Consider the following 20,715-nt stretch of genomic DNA (forward strand, 5'->3'; position numbering starts at 1 on the left):
GAGCACTGGGTATTATATGTAAGTGATGAATCACTAAATTCTATTCCTGAAATCATTACTGTGCTATGTGTAAACTAACTTGGATGTAAATTAAAAAAAAAAAAAGTTAAACAAAAAAGAGGGGTGGCAAGAGAAATCTAAGCTTTGCTGGCTATCATTTGTAAGAAGGTAATATTTGAATGCTAAGAGTTAAAGGATTTATAAACTAATTTTAATGAGTTTGTTTTGAACTAATGATAATAAAAATATATTGATCCTCTTTATATTTGAATGATTATAAAGTGAGATAACATGTAATCAATTTTATGATATTTATGGGTCTCATACTCATAACTATGGTTTTGTCAGGATATGATCCCAGGAATATAATTTTTGAGCTGAACTTTAAATCTCTGCCTGGGAAATCTGGTCTTTGATGGGATTTCAACAACTCAATGAGCAAGACAAAGGGAATAAGGGAACTACTTACTGGAAGAGGTTTTACATTTGTAGGAAGTCTATTTTCCATAGGTTAAACATTTGAAATTATGGGAAAAGAAAAAAAAAAAGCAAATCTAAAATGATCCATATTTCTGATGGATTTCATTCTTGCTTAGTGTGATTTCAGCAAAAGTAGCTATAGCCTGATGATAAAAAAAAAAATGTAGGCTCTGTAGTCAGACCACTTGGGTTTGAACTCAGCTGTCTTGCTAACTAGCCATGTCATGTTATGCGACTTAGTTAACTTCTCTGTGCTCAAACTGTCTCAATTGTGAGGTAAGAATCAGAGAACCTTTCTCATTAATTAGATAATGTGCATAGCAGAGTACTTACCATAGTTCCTGTCACAGGTAAGGTCACTGCCATCATCATCTAGCATACCAGTCATGTTCAATCAGTGGTGGTTATTGCCTCCCAGGGGGCATTTGGTAGTGCCTGGGGATAATTTTGGTTGTCATGAGTTAGGGGAGGCTACTGGCATCTGCTGAGTTAGAGGCCAGAATTCTGCTAAAATTATTAAAATTCAAAGGACAGCCCCCACGCAAAGAATTAGCAGGCCCAAAATATCAATACTGTTGAGGTTGAGAAATACTGATTTTAAGTTATTCTGTTAAGATGATTTTGTTGGTTTCTTTTTCTTTTTTTACAGGTTTTTTTTTTTTTTTAATGCTCATTTGTTTTGAGGAAGAGAGAGAGAGCAAGAGTATGCGTGTGAGCTGGAGGAGGAAAGAAAGAGAGGAAGAGAGAGAATCTCTTCACCTTCAGGCTCAACCCTGACAGTACAGAAACTGATGAGGGGCTTGATCTCAGGAACCATGAGACCATGATCTGAGCCAAGATCAAGAGTTGGATGCTTACCTGAATGAGCTTCCAAGCTCCCTTGAAAATGAAGTTTAAAGGTCAAAAAACATTTTCACAGTGTTGCAAATAATGCTGATTAATCCTAACATTAAGTCTATACCTTTAAGCTTTTGTTAAGCAAGCTATGAGTTACCAAGAATCAGAAATCTCTATGAATAATATATAACTATGAGAAAAGGAAATGTTTCTGAGGGCATAATAAAATAAACTAACAAGTATGTTTGTACAATATAGAGTGAGAAAGTGAAATAGAAGATACTGGAAAAAAATAATGAGAGCAGGGACTGAGTGGGAAGAAGGGAATCTCCAGAACCTGTTTCCTTGCTCTCCTGCTCACCCCTACCTATCTAGTGGGTTTATAATTTTTTAGCTGATGTCAAACTTTAAATGAGTGAGTGAAAACTTATCCAAACATCGTGTATGAGTTTTGAAAGTTGTCAAAATTAATATTGCATTACACAACAGCTATAGATCATTGCCTTGAAAATTCATATGATTCCATATTGATGCATTTCCATTTGTGAATTTAGAGGAGATTTGAGGCTGGTAAAATGCAGAGCATTGAGTAATGCCACTTATTAATGCACTCTTATGACTTTCTGCCCTTACAATTTTTAACTAAAATATTCTCAGAGTGATGGCATTCCAGTTTGAAAGGGACTCCATTATCCAATCAGTTGTTTTGAATTCTTTAGAGAATTGTACTTCCAAGAGAACACTAGGAAGCTGTTGCCATGGCAACTACTTTTTCCATGATGGAAAAACTTCTGTAAGTGGTAGAGTAGAACTTCATTAGGTCAGGAAAAAAAAATGTGATATGTGGAGAAATATACTAATGAGTATCCCAGGTGACAGAGAAAGAAAAAATGAAAAGTAAAAAATCATTGGAAATTCACAACTCATAATTCCTATTAGATATTTTGATAAGCTTATAGCATGGGCGTGAACTCATGGCTCGAATTACTTACAGAAAGAGTAATATCACCACCACCACTACACATTGTTATCAAGATGACCTCCTCTCTACAAATTTTCTTTGAGGACCTAGACCTTAGTCTTAAACCCTCAGTAAGACAGAGCATATATAAATGCTGAAGTTATAAAGAGAATTCTTTAATCTTATGTTGTTCCCATGGACAGTACTTTAAATGTAATCAAGCCTGAAAAGGCTGAAAGTCTTTGTCATCAAGCCTGAAAGTCTTTGAATTTCAGACTTAGGACAAGATTTGTTCCTCCCTACATTGTGGAAATCTCACGGAATGAAGAATCAGAAGACTGAGGTCTAGAATAAACATTTTAACCTTTGCGAACAAAGGTTTCCTTTTCTAGAAAGTATTATAAGGAACAAATGGCTGTATGTGTGTGAATAATGCCTGTTTATCATTTATTCTTGAAAAACATGAGATAAAAAAAAGGTAGAGCAAAGTCTTTGAGATACACAAATTTGAACCCACTAACACTTCCTGTTGGTTTTGGTGTAGTTGTCCAAGGTCTCTGAGCCTCAGTTTCTTCAGCTATTAAATGGAGATGATAATTCAGTCACATAGTTAAAACCTCCAGTGGAGTGCTTCATAGGTCTTGTCACTTAATAAATCCAATCTTTCCTCCCCAGCTTATAAGAACAGGTATGACACACTTTAAAGAAAATCTAAGGCTGTATATAAAAGTCTGACTTGCAAAGTAAATACTTTAAAATTAGCCTCGTTTTAGCACCTCCCGTGGATTTATGTGTTTATGTTCATCTGTGGCAAAACTGAAAAGGATCATTGTACTTGTAATTTCCACCGTGAAATAATCACGAACATAAAAATATCATTAGATCAGGTACTTTTATGAACACTTTTATTTGAAATTATTTCCATGTCTTGATAGTTCTTGGTGGTAATGTAGCCTGTTATCAATTGTTCTTTCTCTTCCTTTCCCTGCTGTTCCCCTTCACGTGATGGGCTTGGTTTGTCCAATCTTCTCAAATATGCCCTCCTTCTGGTGCCTTCTCTTATGTCCCTAACTCAAAATGGAGTGTGCTCTGCCCCTGTGGTTTTCATGTTATCACTTGGCACTCATCAACATCCTGCTTTGTTGTAGATATTTGAGTGGCATGTTTCACTACTAAATTAGAAGTGTTTTTGTGTGAAAGGCTGCTTGTTCATTATTACTCCTCACAGGGTGGTATAGTGCCCTATACTTATTACGCATTTAAATATTCAATACACATTTAAGGAACATGCAAATTATGCTATAAATAATGTTTTTTAAATCTAGATTCTATATTTTAGGATTTAGTGTTTTATAGTCATCTGACTAAAATGCATCTGCTACTATATATATATATATATATATATATATATATATTAGTATTTATTTATTAGTATATATATTTAAATTTAAATTTTAGTTATCTTTGGATGTCACCACTACAATGTGAGACCTTTAAAGTCAAGAAGGTATGTCTTACATATCTGTTCATATTTATTTTCCCATTAACTATTGAACATCAAAAAAATTTCTTTAGTGAATTAAACTAATGTTCTATAGACGTCATTAAATTTGGGCTTTATAAAGTCTCTCCAACTGGGGCAATGCCATATATATATATATATATATATATATATATATATATATATATATATATATTCTTAACAGTGAACTGATTTGATTTGAAAGAGGAGAAGGGATAGAAAGCTAAGATGTATTATTGAGCGCTTGCTATGTGCAAAGCAAAATACCAAGTTCTTTGTATTTGTAATTGATATTGACTTGTTTTCTGATTTAATAGTGATTTATACAGATTCAAAGAATGATCCTGTCCATGGGTAAGAGTGACTATAGTTTACCTGTTAAGGTCACATTTACTGTAAACCATCAAAATATATTAACTTATTGATAAAACATTTGCCAAATAGAGTCTGAGTTTGTAGGTAATGGAATGGAAAGATGCTTTTAGATGTGTTGCCAAAAATTATGTGCACTGCAGCCATCTAATGAGCTAAAAATAGTTAGTGAACGGTCAATGTTTGTATCTTTTATTTTATAACACTGCTGGCAAATCTAATGTTTTCGGATCCTTCTGAATTAGTGAAAGAAGAAATGGACTCCTACATCTGGAGCAGTGTGGTTTGCAGCTTTGTTCTGATTTCTGTTTCCAGTGCCAGGTATCCATCACCTGGGTGGGGTGTTATTTTGGTAAAATAGATCTCATTACTTACTCTCAAAAGAATGCTCTATTTCAGAACAATGCTATTGTTAATGGAACTTTACTTTTAGGGACCAAATGCCAAGAATGTTTTTAAACATTCTGTTATCCTTCCCATCAATTTAGATCAGCCAGACATAACATATGTGAGAAGTTATCTAAATTTTTCAGTAATAAAACTGAGATGATGAAAGCTTTGCTTCCCCTTAGGTATCATGCAGTATTGGTAACCAAGTTGTTTTCATTCTTTCTTTTTTATTGTTTAAGGCTGGTGCACATTAGTCTTGTGATACTTGTCAAAGTTCTATAGCATCATTGTTTGAGACTCACCATATGTGTCTTTGATCCCTGCCCAGTAGGTACCTTGGCTACATGCCAGTTTGGCACTTATTACTATTACTATTTTGATTTTTTCACTTGCTTCTGATTTTATCCATTCTGTCATCATACAAACCCTTAAAAAGCCATCTTTGGGACGAAAGGGACTCACGAAATGACCTGTTTTAACTGGACCCTTCTCCCCCAAGAACTTGGCACTTGAGAGGATTGATATGGTCAGTCCACGAAGTTTTGGGTCAACTGGTCTCTGGAATACAAACCCCTCCTCATTATGTATTTGAGAGCCTTTGTTTAGGATATAGATAATGCCCAACTATGTAATTTATTGTTGTCATTTTATATGGAGAAGAAGTAGGAAGAAGGATGGGAGGGGTTATAGAGAATATGTGACTTCAGTCTAGTTTTCTTTCTTGTGGATTCATCAAAATATTAGAACTCTACTGTAAGTTTCTCAGTTTCTCCTACTTAAACTTAATATTCTTAGTTCACTTCACCATCTCTTGGATTCTTCCTTTACTTTCCTAGAGGTGATAGGAACCCCAGAATGCATTGAAAAGTATGTGCAAACACAGGAATTATATAAAAAAAATTCAAGTTAGAATTCTGATAAACATAGACAACTAAGCTGATTTAAAAAAAAATAAATGTTTATTTTTATTTTTTTGAGAGAGAGAGAGAGAGAGACAGAGACAGACAGAGTGTGAACAGGGGAGGGGCAGAGAGAGAGGGAGGCACAGAATCCAAAGCAGACTCCAGGCTCTGAGCTGTCAGCACAGAGCCCAATGCAGGACTCGAACTCATGAGCCATGAGATCATAACCTTAGCCGAAGTTGGAGGCTGAACCTACTGAGCCACCCAGGCGCCCCATGCTGATTTGAAAGATGCATTTCCTTCCCCTCAAACACTGATATCAAGGACACACCCAGGTACTAAATATTGCCAAAAAGCCCACAAGAGAGTAAAAGTCTGTATAGCCAGAGACTGGTGTTTTTATCACATGGGAATGGGATATCCAATAGCCATCTGAGAAAGGGAGCTAATTGAGCCAACATCATAAACCATTAGGTCTCCAGAGGCAGTTTCGTGTGTACAAGATGGTGAAGGTTCATCTGTGAGTGTGTGAGTGAGAGATGAAATCCCTGCAAGAAAACTGAAGCCAAATTCCATTGTGCATGGTTTTAAAGATTCATAATATCCTTATGGTACCTCAAGCTAAGATGTTAACGACAACAAAAATAAATCCTAGCGCTGTTAAACCAAACTCATTGGAAATTCCAGCCAAGCCAAAGTGAAGTCATTCTTTAGGGATGTACCAATAACCCATAGAAGATTCCCATGGGGGAGAAACAAAAACAAAAAACAAAAACAAAAACAAAAACCTTTCACCAAGGATAAAACTTATATTAGTAAATTATGAACCATATGAGAAAATACTGTATATATGAAAACAAACTTTGTTATAAATAGAAACAGAAATTGACAGAAACACAACTATCATGGAAGATGTTGTGTTTTGGAGATTAATTAGACAATAATTTATAGAAACATTCACATGATCATATTCTAGCTACCCATCTCCCGTTCAAAAATAAGTAAAAGGCTGTACTTTATTTTTTAAATTTTTTTTTAAATTTTTTTTAACGTTTATTTATTTTTGAGACAGAGAGAGACAGAGCATGAATGGGGGAGGGTCAGAGAGAGAGGGAGACACAGAATCCGAAGCAGGCTCCAGGCTCTGAGCCATCAGCCCAGAGCCCAATGCGGGGCTTGAACTCACAGAATGCAAGATCGTGACCTGAGTTGAAGTCGGACGCTTAACCGACTGAGCCACCCAGGCGCCCCAAGGCTGTACTTTAGAAATTATTGAAAAATGCTTTTGATTATAAATGTGTATATGAATATTGCATAGCCATTGTCATCATAGTTTGAAAGAATTTAATTCAATGTTAAATGAAATGGTCAGAATGAAAAGCATAGATGGAAAATATCAATTTATTTTCTAAGATATATTAAAATATTTCTAGCTTTAGAATGTTAGGTGATTTCATTGATATCTTCATGCATCTTTTGTATTTCCCAAAATGTCTACAATATGGAAAAAATATTCAAATGATATTACAGCATAGGAGAGCCCTATAACTTTGAGAATTGCACAAACTTTGATATTTCTGGAGTTAAGAATAAGTTTAGAAAATGGGCAGGAGATGAGACTGTAAAGATAATTCAGAATCTCAAGAAAAATTGAGTGAAGTTTTAATAAACTTCTTTGAGATTTCTATGAGAAATCTCTAAGAATTCTAAGCTTAGAAATACTGATCAGGTATGTACTTTCAAAAACTTCTCAGGCTGTACACTGTAGCTTTTTTAAGGTAAAATAAACCAGAAAACCAGGCTACAGTAATAGTTAAATTTTATTGGGTGCCTACTATGTGCCAGAGACCATGTGTTGATGACTTTATATAGTCTAGCCCATATCATCTTTGCAACAGCTCTCTCAGGTGAGAAACTTTATCATCACCCATCTACATGTAATGAAACAGAGGCTAAAGAACTTGCTGAAGATCACTCAGTTCCTAAGTGGTGGAATCAGTCTCCCATCTCAGATACTCTAAAACCAGTTCTTGGGCTCTCCCTCACTATGCTATAGGTGGTGCCTTTCAAAGAGAAATGTGGCAGAGAGAAGGCAACAGAACAAAAAGAGACAATGGATGGGTCCAAGATATTAATTAACATCTCTGCTTGAGAGATTGGATTTTGAGTAGGAGCTTAAGGAGGGAAGGGAGTTAAGAACAATCCAGGAAAGACAGGTAATTGAAAGTTATATACATGATTTAAAAGTTACTTATATTCTGTAGAGAAAACAGGAAATTCATTTTTTAAATTTGCAATGAATTTTTGTGTCTTCTCATTATTTGAATGTTGAAATGCAATGAAGCAGAAATAGTTTAGTTCTGATGCATAATGAGAGTAGTATAGAGTGCAGATCATGTATGCCACACACTTTGTGATTTTTTTAATGTTTATTTATTTATTTTTTTATTTTGAGAGAGAGAGAGAGAATGAATGTGTGCACAAGTGCAAGGATGCATGATCAGAGGAGGGGCAGAGAGAGAGAGAGAGGAAGAGAGAGAATCCCAAGCAGGCTCTGTGCTCTGAGGGAGAGCCCAGCTCTGGGGTCGATCCCAGGAACCATGAAATCATGACCTGAGCTGAAATCAAGAGTTGGATGCTTAACCAACTGAGCCATCCAGGTGTCCCACTTTGTGATATTGAACAAATATTTCTTTTACTGCCCTGATGGAACCCACGTTTCTTTACCTGCATATGGGGAGAAAGAGCTACATTGCCTACCACAGTGATTAGCTGTTATCTATTCTCATTTCGTCTAGAGCTTTTTAGATTTGTAATAATAGGGGTACATATTGAGAATTTCATTCTAATAGTAAAAAAGAAAGATGTACAATAAGGTAACTGTTCAAATTTATAAATTTTCCTCATTCATAATTAGCTTTAACGTCAAACTGTACCTTCCAGCAAAAGCCCATCTATTTTCACTCCCTTTCACTTGTGAGATTATACATTCTTAAGATATTTGGTCCTTATTATTGCTAATGATTTTGGTATTTATAGTTTAAATTTTTGATATAGCATTTCCCATATGAAATGCATGATGTTAATCTGTGCCAACAAATATTTTCATATTTATAAGGCTTTTCTGTAAACAAAACAAAAGCTATATTACTCTCGTGAACTCATTGGGAAATGACATTTTCTGAAGACCTATCCTATTTAGAAAACTAGTAAGCACTAAAATTTACTTCTTGGTGTTCTTAGTACCAAGGGACATACAATATTTGGCTTATCTCAGAAGTCATATTTTCCAAAAGCTTAGGCTTCACTAATAATTATCAAAACTGTTTCAAGTTTTGAAGGACTGACTCCATTATGAAGGTTACCTTGCTATATTACTATTGTTCAAATTGGTCCTTTAAAAAATTTTCAAATCTTATGTTCCCTGTTATAGTATGACAACAGTGAGAAAAAAATGGTAATAGGCATTGTTGCAACCTAAATGCATTTCAGTTGTGTGGAAAATAATTAACAGTTGAGCTCTGCTAAAAATGACATAGTATCGATTTAGCACTATGAATATATGCCTATAAAATAGTCACTATCCGGTAAATAACAATTGGAATTTTTTTGTGCTTTAGAGAATTAAAGGCATCCAATAATTGCATGAGTTCAGTTTGGCTGCTCAGAGCATGTTCTCCAAGTTAATCTCCTTGGTCAAAGCCGTGGGGTCTAAGATCCCCTCATCCTCTGCCTTTTCCAAGGCTGTTCCAGTAAGGATCTACGTGATACCTCTCCATTCTATGCCTTTTTTGGTCTTTAGTGTTTTATTTCTATTACCAATGGAAATTTTACCATTCTCACAAGTCATAATGATTATGTCCTTATTCTGGGTGTTAAATTCCTTCTAAGTGTGTTTATGCTGTTTCACAAGATAATCTTTGTATCCTTTCATCTGGTAGTGCAACATCAGCCAGCTTCTGATTTCTATTTGCTACAGCAACCAGTCCAGCTGACTGGTGTGCCTGGCCATGCACGCTTGGCTGCACAAGACTGTTCTTGATGAATGTCTAGTCACTCTCAAGCTGCTGAACCCACTCTGAAAAGATTTAGAGTGGGTCCAGGTGATGTAAGTGTGCTTGTGAAAGGAGAGGAGGTAGAGAAATGGTCTGTTCCAGGACCATCTTCCCAATCCCCTCCACACCAAAGAGTACTCCTATTCAATGTCTCAAGGTATTGTCCCAAGGTATTTGTATAGCATAGTCGGTTCGAACGAATTTAGCCTTTAGGGCTTGAATAATTTTGAGCCATGTATCTCTTACTCAATTCTATCTCAGTGCTTAACTTGTAGTGCCAATTTACTGACAGTGTGGTGACCTACCAAGTTATCTGTGATATTTCCCCCAATTTTGTACTTTGTATATTCTCTTCTTTATTACACGGTGTTTTTACTTTGCAGATGCCCTCAAAATATTTTAAAATCGAGCTTACTATCATCAAATAGAAACTCAAATGAGTTCAAGGCTGGAGAAACCCACATTAAGCACGAAAGTCTGCAGCTGGGACTGAGCAAACTCACCGGCACAAAAACGCATGCGCCCTTCCTTTTATTTACACCCTTTCTTTCTCTTAGGATCTGAACCAGGTGAGAAGCCGGTAAGTGGGGCGTGTGCAGATAGCCCCGCAAGCTGAGCGCAGTAAGGAAAACGCGCCACACTTGAGGAGCCGTGGGTACAGTTCCTTTTCTTCTCCGGTTGCGAGTGCTGGGGGCGTCCGCCGCAGGTGCCTCCCGAGCTCCCTGCCCCGGGCGCAGCCGCCGCTGCCGTCCGCTCCCCACCCTCTCGGCGCCGCCGCAGTGCGCGGAGCAGGGCTGGTGCTCTCCGCCCGTGGCTCGGAGGGGCGCGCTCGGGGCCAGCGCCGCTCGCTCCGCATCCCTCTCCTCCAGGCTCCTGGAGCACTCCCATCGCCGTCTGCAGTCCCAGGCCCCGCCATGGGGAATGTGCCATCAGCGGTGAAGCACTGCCTCAGCTACCAGCAGCTTCTCCGGGAGCATCTGTGGATCGGGGATTCAGTGGCTGGGGCACTTGACCCTGCGCAGGTACTACCTCGCGGCCCAGGGTGTCCCCACCCTTTTGCACACTGCCAGCTGGTCTCTGTCCCTGTTATGTAGCCACCGCACCCTAGGGCCCTTCCAACAGCGGTTCCGTTTTGTTAGGCCTCACCTCTTAAAAGATTCCCCTTCATCTCTGTGCTGCGAACATGTAGACCCGCCTCTATAGCTCAGATCCAGCAAGATCCCTACCTGTGGCCTTCTCCTGGTCCCCCAAAAGAAACTGTTTCTTTTCTGTTTTTTCCCTTGGAGGGGACCCATTATATAATCTTATCTGCAGGCATTCCTCCAGGGACAGTGCCTTTGTTTTCACTTCCTTTCCTGTACTGTGGAACAAAGAGGACACATTTGTCAAAATTGTGGCAGAAAAAGGAATGAAGCCAACATATAAGGCTAGGATAAAATGGTAGAATGAAATTATCTGTCGTACCAGTAATTATCCCTAATGTGGTACCAGTAGTTATCCCCCAATTTATGCTGGAACACACTTGAATAAGCTTGAAAAAAACATTGTAAATAACAGCAATTTCAAACCAAAATTTATTTCTATGTGATTCCTGAATACCCATTTTGAGACAACAGGCAACTTAATAGTATCCACATGTTTGCAGCCTAATGCATTCTCAAATGGCAGGTAAAAAAGAAATATATATTTGCTTTTCCTTTAAAAGAGTCAAAATGTAAAATTTTGCAAGCAGTGACATTGATCATTGTTTATATGAACGTTAAACCATGGACGAAGGAATAGTATAAAGGTTTAGCTCTTTTTTGTTTTGCTGAATGCAAAATGTTTATTCTTGTAAACAAAATAATAACTTGTGTTAATTATTTTAGTAGGTAAACATTTTACTATGTGGCTTTAAATCAACTATTCTAATACTGGGTATCCCTTTTCCTGTAGTTTTACATTTAGTGTATTCTCCATTTAGTGTATCCTTATGTGAAATTGTAATCTTGTTTCTACAAATCAGAATTCAGCATTTGTGGATTCCTTCAAAATCAATCAGAAGATACATTGCTTCTGATTACTTAAAAGATGGCCATGGTCATCTGGTTCAAAGCCTGTTGCTGAGAATTCACAAAAGAGAAAGTTATTCTTGTATGTTTACATGTCTATTTAATTTTTTTGCATTCTAATTCGATTTTTATTGTAACTGTTAACTTTCATATTCAGTCTGTTATATAATAAGGAATCCTTAATTTTTATTCCCTAACTCTGAGATTTTACATGACTTTTGTTGCTGTGTTAACATTGTATTTCTCTCCCTTATGTTCTAATTCTGTGGGGGCAATGATGGAGGCTAGGCTGCTACCTGCGCATGTCTACTTTGCCCTGTTAATATGTGGAAGCAGGTAATTGAAAATGACTAGCAGTATGAGAAACAGCTATATGTTCTCTAAATACTGCCCTTTTATCCCCTGACTGCTTTGCCTGGGAAACTCCTATTCATTTTTCAAACACAGCTTAAATGTCACTTCCTTTGACCAACTCTTTGCCCTGTCTACAGTTGAAGCCCCATTTCTGTGCTCTCATGGCACTTTATGTATAATTATGTTTTAGTCCCAATCTTGTTGAATTGTAATTTTTAAATCTTATTTGAACTCACAGCACCATTGACACCTGGTACCTGACACCTGACACTTCACTCATTGCAATTGATCTCCTCCCTTGGCATCTGTTTAACAACACCTGTAACTGCTTTAAGGCCTACCTCTGTGGTTCCTAAATCTGGAACCAGCCTGACTTAGTGGCCTCTACCAGTCTGGGAAATCATCAGTTCCTCATGACTTCTTACCACACTCACAGTTTCAGTTACTATTTATATTGTGTGTGTGTGTGTGTGTGTGTGTGTGTGTGTGTGTGTATACAGTGTATTTATTTATCCAGATTTATTTTCCCATCTCCCTCTTAGACTCCAGTCCTCACGTTCAACTGCTCATTTGACATCATCATTTTCAAATTGGAAAAGCAATTCAGACTCAGCATTTCCAAAACTAGATTTGTGTTCTCCCTCCATAATCTCCAGAACTTCTCCAGTATTTCCTAAGAACCCCATCACAGTTCATTCCTTTCTATAAACCACAAACCAAGAGCTCTTTATTTTCATTTCCTACATCCAAAGTATCACTAAGTCCTGCAATTTTACATCTTGACTTTCTCTCAAATCCATCTATATTTTTCCAACTTTACTGCTGCTACCAATTTTAAAATGGCATTATCTCTCGTGGACTATTAACGAGTGAGGTTTCTTCAATCCACTGTTTGTATGGCTAGTTGGGAGACTTTCTCTACTTCAAATAGAATCCTGCTGTTCCCCAATTTTACAGCCTTCTATGAATGTCCATTACTATTAGGAATGAATACCACAACTTTTAAAGTGTCTCTGAAGCTTCAAATGGTATTTTCTTTGCATCTCTCTGCAACACCATCTAGAGGTATCCTTTTGTTCTTGCCACAGTGGCCTTCTGTGAATTCTTAATAATGTTTCTTCTGGAACCACGATCTTTGATCATTCTCTCTTCTGCTGGGAAGATTCTTTTCAGCGAATTAACTTCTCTTCACCCTTCAGATCTTCACTCAAATATTGTGTTCCCATGAAATCTTGCCAAGACCCTTAAGATAGGCAACCCTTGCTATCCTATATTGCTTAGTGCACAATTCATCATATATAATATGAATTATATATTTATTTCTGTGATTATTTTATGTTTAGTTCCCTACCAGATTCAAAGCATCATAAAAGTAAGGGAAACATATACCATTCTCAGCAAGTAACAGAATGTCTGGTTAGTTTTTAATGGCCAGTAAATACTTCTTGAATGAACAAATGAATGGATGTTTTTCTTATGCTTATGCGGACCATGAAATACTTGTTAGCACTTGCCAGATCAATGATGGATACATCACAGTTCAATGATAAATATTAGTTAAATGAATGCTAATGTTAGGAGAATGAATACTTGGTGTCAATACAGTTTGGTCTTAGTGATAGAAGATGGATATTACTCTGTTTGGGTCTTACCTCTTCATCTCGTAGAGGCTACTCAGGTTTGATGGGGAGGAGATTTGAAAATGGATTCTGGGGTTTGTGCAGAGACAGCAGAATGCTTAATCATTTGTTCACCATAAAATCTGGCAGAGAGAATGATGAGCAGGTCCCCTGTGATTTGAAACAATTTGGTAACAGTTGGGACACACAGAATGTTGTATTTTGAAAGAATCCTGCGCTAGGCAATCAATAGAAGATTGGAAACCTAGATCTTTTTCTGCTACCAAGTCATTCTGTGATTTTGTGTAGGCGATATCCTGGCTAGATCTTAAAATTTCCATTTACACATGAGTGGTAATAATGTATCCCTGATAAATTATTAGGATTAAAAATAAATATTGAGTGTGTGTATGTGTAAGTATACATACATTGGAAGTTTCACAATTTATTATCAAATGCAAAATGGGTCATTGTAAATGAAAGGCTTACTGTACCACAGCTCCACTAATTAAATTCTTTGAGTTTCTAATATTTTGCTAATGGCGCTGGTTTTACAGAAGACTCTGTCAATAGACGAGGCTGTTAAAATAGATCATTCTATGGTTCAAGGTATCTCTTAAGGCCTTTTTGATTTCCTATGTGTGTCTCTTAAAATGGGTATGAAGCAACTGGCTTAATTGGTATGTTTCAAGGTTTTGATTCAATGTGATCAAATCAAATGTAACCTGGGAAAGCAATTCCTTTTTGGTTTCCAAGTGCTACATAAGCAGTATCTAAATTTCTTCTTATATTATTTTTTTTGAAAGTTTATTTATTTTGAGAGAGAGAGAGAGAGAGAGTCAGAGAGTCGGGCGTGGTGGGGCAGAGAGAGAGGGAGGGAGAGAGAATCCCAAGAAGCTCTGCAATGTCAGTGCAGAGCCCGATGCAGGGCTCGAACTCCCAAAGGGTGAGATCATGACCTGCGCTGAAGTCAGACCCTTAACACTGAGCCACCCAGGTGCCTCAGTTTCTTCATATGTTAATAACCCATGTGACAATAAAATTCTGAACAATCTAAATTCTAATTCAAATGATTTTAAATGTATTAGATGCATAAAAGCAAAATTGTAGATTATGTGACATTAACTTTATAGTTATTGTACATCATATCCTGATTCCTTTAAGTTACATTGGCTCTCTGCAAAAATTGTGATTCAAAGAAAGGATTTGGTGTTCAAATTTCTCTAGAATTTTAAACTGAATATATTTCTGCTTAAATTTAATCAGAGGATAATGTGACTGCATGCTTTTTAGTTTGCATCTATGCAGTTGGTAGCACATTTACTAAATATCTTAGGACTAGGGAGGAATTTTCAGAAGAGAAAAAAATACCATTTCAATTTTTTTTCTTTTATTTGTCTCAAGTGTTTTTTCCCTCTTTTTTCCCTTCCATTTTGACTCCTTCCCCCTTTTTCTCCTCTTATAGCTTCTTTTGAAATGACCTATTATTATTAATTTTCCCCCTCCAATAGCTTGTTAATTATATACTGTTTTTACTATACTCTTAGCTGCTATCTATAAGATACCAACACACATCCTGGGATTATTAAATTTTTTTTTATGTTTATTTTTGAGAGAGAGGGAGAGACAGAGCGTGAGCAGGGGAGGGGCAGAGAGAGAGAGGGAGACACAGAGTCCGAAGCAGGCTCCAGGCTCTGAGCTGTCAGCACAGAGCCCAATGTGGGGCTTGAACCCACAAACGGTGAGATCATGACCTGAGCTAAGGTCGTATGCTCAGCCGACTGAGCCACCCAGGTGCCCCAATACAGTATTATTAACTATAGTTGCTATGCTTACATTAGATTCACAGAACTTACTTATAGATGGATATTTGTATAGAGTAACAACTTAAAGTTCAAAAAGAAAAAAAAAAGGAATAAAAAGATGATTGGATGCTTCAGGAAAAAATCATACTTTATGGAAAAATAGACTATTCCAATGGTTTTCACTATAAATAAAAATTATGAAAGATTTTATTTTTGAAACAGAGACAGCATGAACGGGGGAGGGTCAGAGAGAGAGGGAGACACAGAATCTGAAGCAGGCTCCAGGCTCTGTGCTGTCAGCACAGAGCCTGACATGGGGCTCGAACTCACAGACCGTGAGATCATGACCTGAGCTGAAGTCGGCCACTTAACCGACTGAGCCACCCAGGCGCCCCTGAAAGATTTTAAAAGAAGAAAATTATGCTCAACTTAAGTATCTGGCTTTAGAGAAACAATATACTACTTACTTATGTGTGACATAGTTCAGTAAAATTTTTGAATAAATCAATGAATGATTATATGGATAATCCCTTTATAATATTTTGTCTCTATTGATATGTTTATCTCAAATCTTTGATTTTATGGGCGTGAGGTTTGTAAACATATTTTTGTTATGAACCTTTTCTTTTTAATCCTTTGCATTGCATTATTTCTGTTTCATTCTTTTTGTCAATTCTTAAGCCTTTCTGGAAATCCATGTATTTTATTAGTTCATTTGAAAAGTATTTTGTAGGTTTGTTGATCCTCTTGTGTACATGTATATGTTTGTATCTTTGTGCATATGTATGATGTGCCAAAAACTAATTTCTATTTCTTGAAAAAAAAGTCTACTTCTGTGTTTTTGAATTAACATTTTCATTTTCCTTATTTGAATGTTTAGCTCATGTAATGTTAGTCTTTTTCAAAACATGTGAAGTGTCTTAAGGCACTCTCATTTCTCTATCATTTTGCTTTAAATGTCTCTTATAAGCTGCATACCTGATAGTCTGTACCTTTCAGTAACTGACTTTCTGTGACTGTTGATGTGTTTATCCTGTCTGCCACGTCTGCCAGCCTCACCACTTTATAGTTTTTATCTCTGAGGCTGTTTATACTTTTTAGTATTATTACTTGATATTTAAATCAGTATGATTGTTTGGAACAAAATATGTACTTCACAGAGTGAACTCATTCATCTTTAGCAAAAGTCTGTTTCATTATTACACCATGGCTCCTTGCATAGCACGTTACCAGGTATATGGCCATTCTCAAGACTGTTTTTGTTAACATAAGATCTCTGACAGGTAGGTGAAAGTAGAGTCCAAAGACTTTACTCATGGACACAACAAAATTAGAAAGTTGAAAATACACATATTTGTGATCAGAAGCTTATAAAGTGAACAGTCACAAGCAGTGACGAGCCCTTTGTATGGCCATGCGATTTAATGGCTCAGATGAAGTTAACTGAGTAAATTTCAGTGGAAGTCGAATAGTGGATGGCAGGTTCACCAGGACCTTGAACACACTGCAGAACAATCTCAAAATGTGGGGATAAGGGAACAGTAGAAAACTAAGTTCTCCTGGCTTTGGTAGATAAGGGATACAAGTCTTCAAACAGAGATGAAGGACAGTATAGCCAAATCACATGGATCTCAAAGGAGCAGGAGTTTTTATATGAGTAAAAAAGTGCAACAATTTTCAGGAAGTAATAGAAACCAAAGATGCCATCCATACTTTTGGTCACTAGCAAGGTGTAGGAAACTAAGCAGTCTCTATGTGAGAGGGTTCTAGGTCTGATGCTTTCCACACTAGTGATCAAGTCTTCATTTGAGGCCATAAGATGATGGGAATGTTCAGTTCAGAGGTTATGATTATAGTGGAGTTTGTTATTACAGAGCTGTTTCCAGATGGAAAACTTAGGAGTCTTGAGTCTTCACATAACGAGAAAGGCAGAGAACTATGTGGGGTTCTATAGAAGAAGTAGATGGTTGTTGGGAATAATTTTTTGGGGAATGACCCAAGAAACAGTATTGTAAAATAAAGTGGGTCATCACGTGTTTGATCCTCAACAGTCTTGATGGATGTGGTTCTCTTTGGGTATCTTGGCATCCGTCAGGACCTGGATTTATTGCATTTTGAGAGAGTCCTCATCTCTTGAGCATGGAGACTGCACATCTTGGAGTCCCCTTTAGTTTGAATTGACTTACATGTGGTTTTGAAAACAAAAACAAAAACAAAAACATTTTTGTTAAGGTTGTTCACATGTTGATTCCTGAAGGGAAATGCCTGGCTGGTGAATGAATGCTGAGATCAAGAACAGAAACCCTGATGGTTGTGGCTTGGTCTCTGTACCATTGGAAAGGATGCTCCTATGGATACTTCATTCCATACATCCCACATCCGAGATGCAGCTTTTATATATATTTCTCATATTTTTTTAATTAAGATACAATATTTTGTATGAGTTCTGTATTCAGAACGCTTTTTAAGTTATATAGCTACTACTGTGGAGTATTCAATATGTACTAGGTACTAACTGCTTTGCGTACAATAACTCCTTTAATCCTTCCAACAATCCATTTTATGAACTGAATCATTAGGATGCAGAAGGGTAAAATAAGTTGTTCGTGGTCCACAACTAGTGAATAGCAGAGCTGGGAATTGAATTCAGGCAGCTGTGGTTGCATAGCCCCTGATTTTTCCTCTTATATCAGTGTTGCCTAAACTTTTCTGGTGATAGGAGTCACCTGAGGTGTTTATCAAATGTCCCAGAAATTCTGATTCCGTAGCTCTGAGGTGGAGCCACACCATCACTGTTTTTACATTCTTTTGTTGTTATTGTTGATGTTGGTTTATTTTTGCAAATACTGTGGCTGGGTGAGGCTGCCACCGCTGTATCCCTGCATCTGCTTTCAGAGGGTCTGCTGTCATATCATGTTTTCTCTGGTCTATCTTTCCAGAGCTCCTGGCTCCTGTCCATGAAAGACTCCTATGAGTTTCAACTTCCCTTCTGCCCTCTTTGAGGTTGAGACTAGAGTTCTGCCTGGAATAGAATTGCATTGGATACAAAAGGAAAAACAACTTGGTTTCCAATAAATTTCCTGTTCCCTTCAATCTCCAATACTTTCTGTCCTTGGATTTCTGTTGGCTCCTGTATTTCTTGCTTTCTCTTATTCCAGCTGGCTTTCACATCCTTCCCTCCCCCCACTCTGTGTTCTTGTTTTTTTCATTAGCTGTGAGCTCCTCCAAGTCTTCTGGCTTTCTTTATGCTTATTCACTCTGTGCTGTAACTTTCCCTGACCCTTTCTTCTCTCCTTGACCATCCCTTTCCAAGTTTAGCTTTTATTTTTGTTTCTTTTTAGTTTTCCTAATCAACTAAGGGGCTAGACTGTGCAGCACTGTAACTTTATGGGTCACTTTCATGTAGCAGATCATATTAAAGGAGATAAAGCAAAGTCATATATTTGGGGAATATTGTTTTTAACAGTAATTCTGATTTGAAAGTGATGGTCCAGCCTGCTTAAAGCCCTAATAATAAAAGCAACATGCAGAATTCTGGTTTCCTCCCGCAGGTCTCTCTATTGTTAGTCTAAGTGGGAGATGCAGATTGGCCTCTGCACAGGTGAGCAGACTTTATTCTCTGGAAGTATTTTGTTGGGTCAAGGCTACATTTAAAAGTTAAGGACATAGAAATGGCTTAAGCACGATGTGCACTCTTTATTTGTCTATGTCGCTGCCTTGGGCGTCCAGATTATCTTACTGTGCTGATGGATATAAATATGTATTTTAAATTCTTGATGGACAATTACATGGGGATGTTTTAATGAGATCACCTAGGACGTTTCTGAACATTGGCATATTTTGAACAATATAGAACCTAGTAGTAATTAGCAGTAAGAAGGAGCTGTCTTTAAATTACCAGAAATTTGCTATCTTCCCCTTTGGATGATATTTTCTGAGTAATCAGAATTCATTCCTCAGTGAACACTCAGGTGTTGTTGCATTTATTCCACATCTGCCCGTGTTGATGGGGACATTTTTGTATTTTCTTCAGAAAATAATACTGGCTGGCATATCCTGTTCCCAAAACATTCATTCTAAAATCAGACTTTATATAAAGAGACTTTTGTCTCTTTATATAAAGATAACTTAGAACATTATTCAAGTTTATAGATGTTTATATTTTTAAACCTTTTTCGTATAGTTTATAGGAAAGCCTAGTAATAATGTAATGGAAAGCCCACTAGTAGAAAGGCTCTCTGAAAAATATAAAGTATAAACAAAACTATTGTTTCTACACAGTGATGAAGGGACCAGAGCTGTGAGTTCTGAACATGATTTTGATGAGAGAAGCCGGTATTTCCTTCCCTGATTCAGAGAGAGGAAGGGCTGTGCTCTGGCTCTCTGATGCTGGCAAGGCGGTAAGGACCATGGTGGGCAGGAAGGGGAAGTAGAACCACTAGAGCTTCTGTCCCAAGGGCACTATTCAGGCCACATTTTCATTTTTCATTGCTGTCTTCTTCTGAAAGCTCATTTCTTCCTCCTGCTTTTTATTTGAATCACTCTTTTTCCTGCATTCCTTTCTTACAACTCAGTTAAAAACACAAGCCTGTAAATATGTTCTAATGCAGCACAGGGGGAGTCAGTGATGATGATAATAGTCTTTGTGTTGGAGGTAGATGGAAGGTCAAATGGGATTCGGATAGATGGAAGAACTTCCTGGTCAGAATAAGATGGTTGAAAATATACTGGCAGAATTAATATCATTAATTCATGGAGAGTTATTCATTAAGGTATGAATAGTGATGTGTGTGAATGTATACATATCAACCTGTATCTGTACCATCTATCTTATCTATTGTCTCTTATAGGAAAAAAATAATTGACAGGCCCCTAATCTTGAAAATTTACTTATTAGTTTTTTTTTTTTTCATGTTTGATTTGAAAATGGATGCTCACCTTTGCAAGTGGTGACTCTTTTGAGTGTTTGGCTTGTGTCTCTTGCCTCTCTTTCTGCCAGACCCAATTTCTGTATAGTACTTAGTGGACTCATGTTTGTTTTCCTCATTGAAGTAGAGTTCCCTACCAAATATGTTTGTAATGATTAAAATATCGAGGCATTAAACATGTAATATTTTTTTAGTGCTAGAGTGAGATCTTCTCAAGAGATGAAGCTATGTTTTATTTACCTTTCTGTTATTCAGGAGATCTAAATACTCAGATCCTTTAAAAATGTCTATAGACCAAAATAGTTTCTATATGTTAAATACAGCAAATATCCATAATACAAACTTCAGCTGCTTTCAGCCAAATTAACTGACCTTCTGATGGGCAAGAGTATGTGTTTAATTATATAAAAGATGTTATTTTTGTAGACTAGAATTAGTA

The 20,715-nt window shown here is 37.0% G+C and overlaps 1 protein-coding gene across 5 annotated transcripts in view; it reads left to right on the forward strand.

The window, feature by feature from the left end:
• The first annotated feature begins 10,432 nt into the window (after positions 1–10,432).
• HMGCLL1 (3-hydroxymethyl-3-methylglutaryl-CoA lyase like 1) overlaps positions 10,433–20,715 on the forward strand; it is a 193,148-nt gene continuing 182,865 nt past the window's right edge. For 4 of the 5 annotated variants that reach the window (XM_019457457.2, XM_019457459.2, XM_019457458.2 and 1 more), the window contains exon 1: positions 10,434–10,541. In XM_019457457.2, the coding sequence (XP_019313002.1) occupies positions 10,434–10,541 (108 nt within the window). Of the gene's footprint in view, positions 10,542–20,715 lie in introns of all 5 variants that reach the window. The other variant, XM_053904794.1, reaches the window with a different exon arrangement.

The sequence above is a fragment of the Panthera pardus genome, unplaced genomic scaffold (assembly GCF_024362965.1).
Source record: "Panthera pardus isolate Hobbes unplaced genomic scaffold, ASM2436296v1 HiC_scaffold_17, whole genome shotgun sequence".
NCBI classification, from domain to species: domain Eukaryota; kingdom Metazoa; phylum Chordata; class Mammalia; order Carnivora; family Felidae; genus Panthera; species Panthera pardus.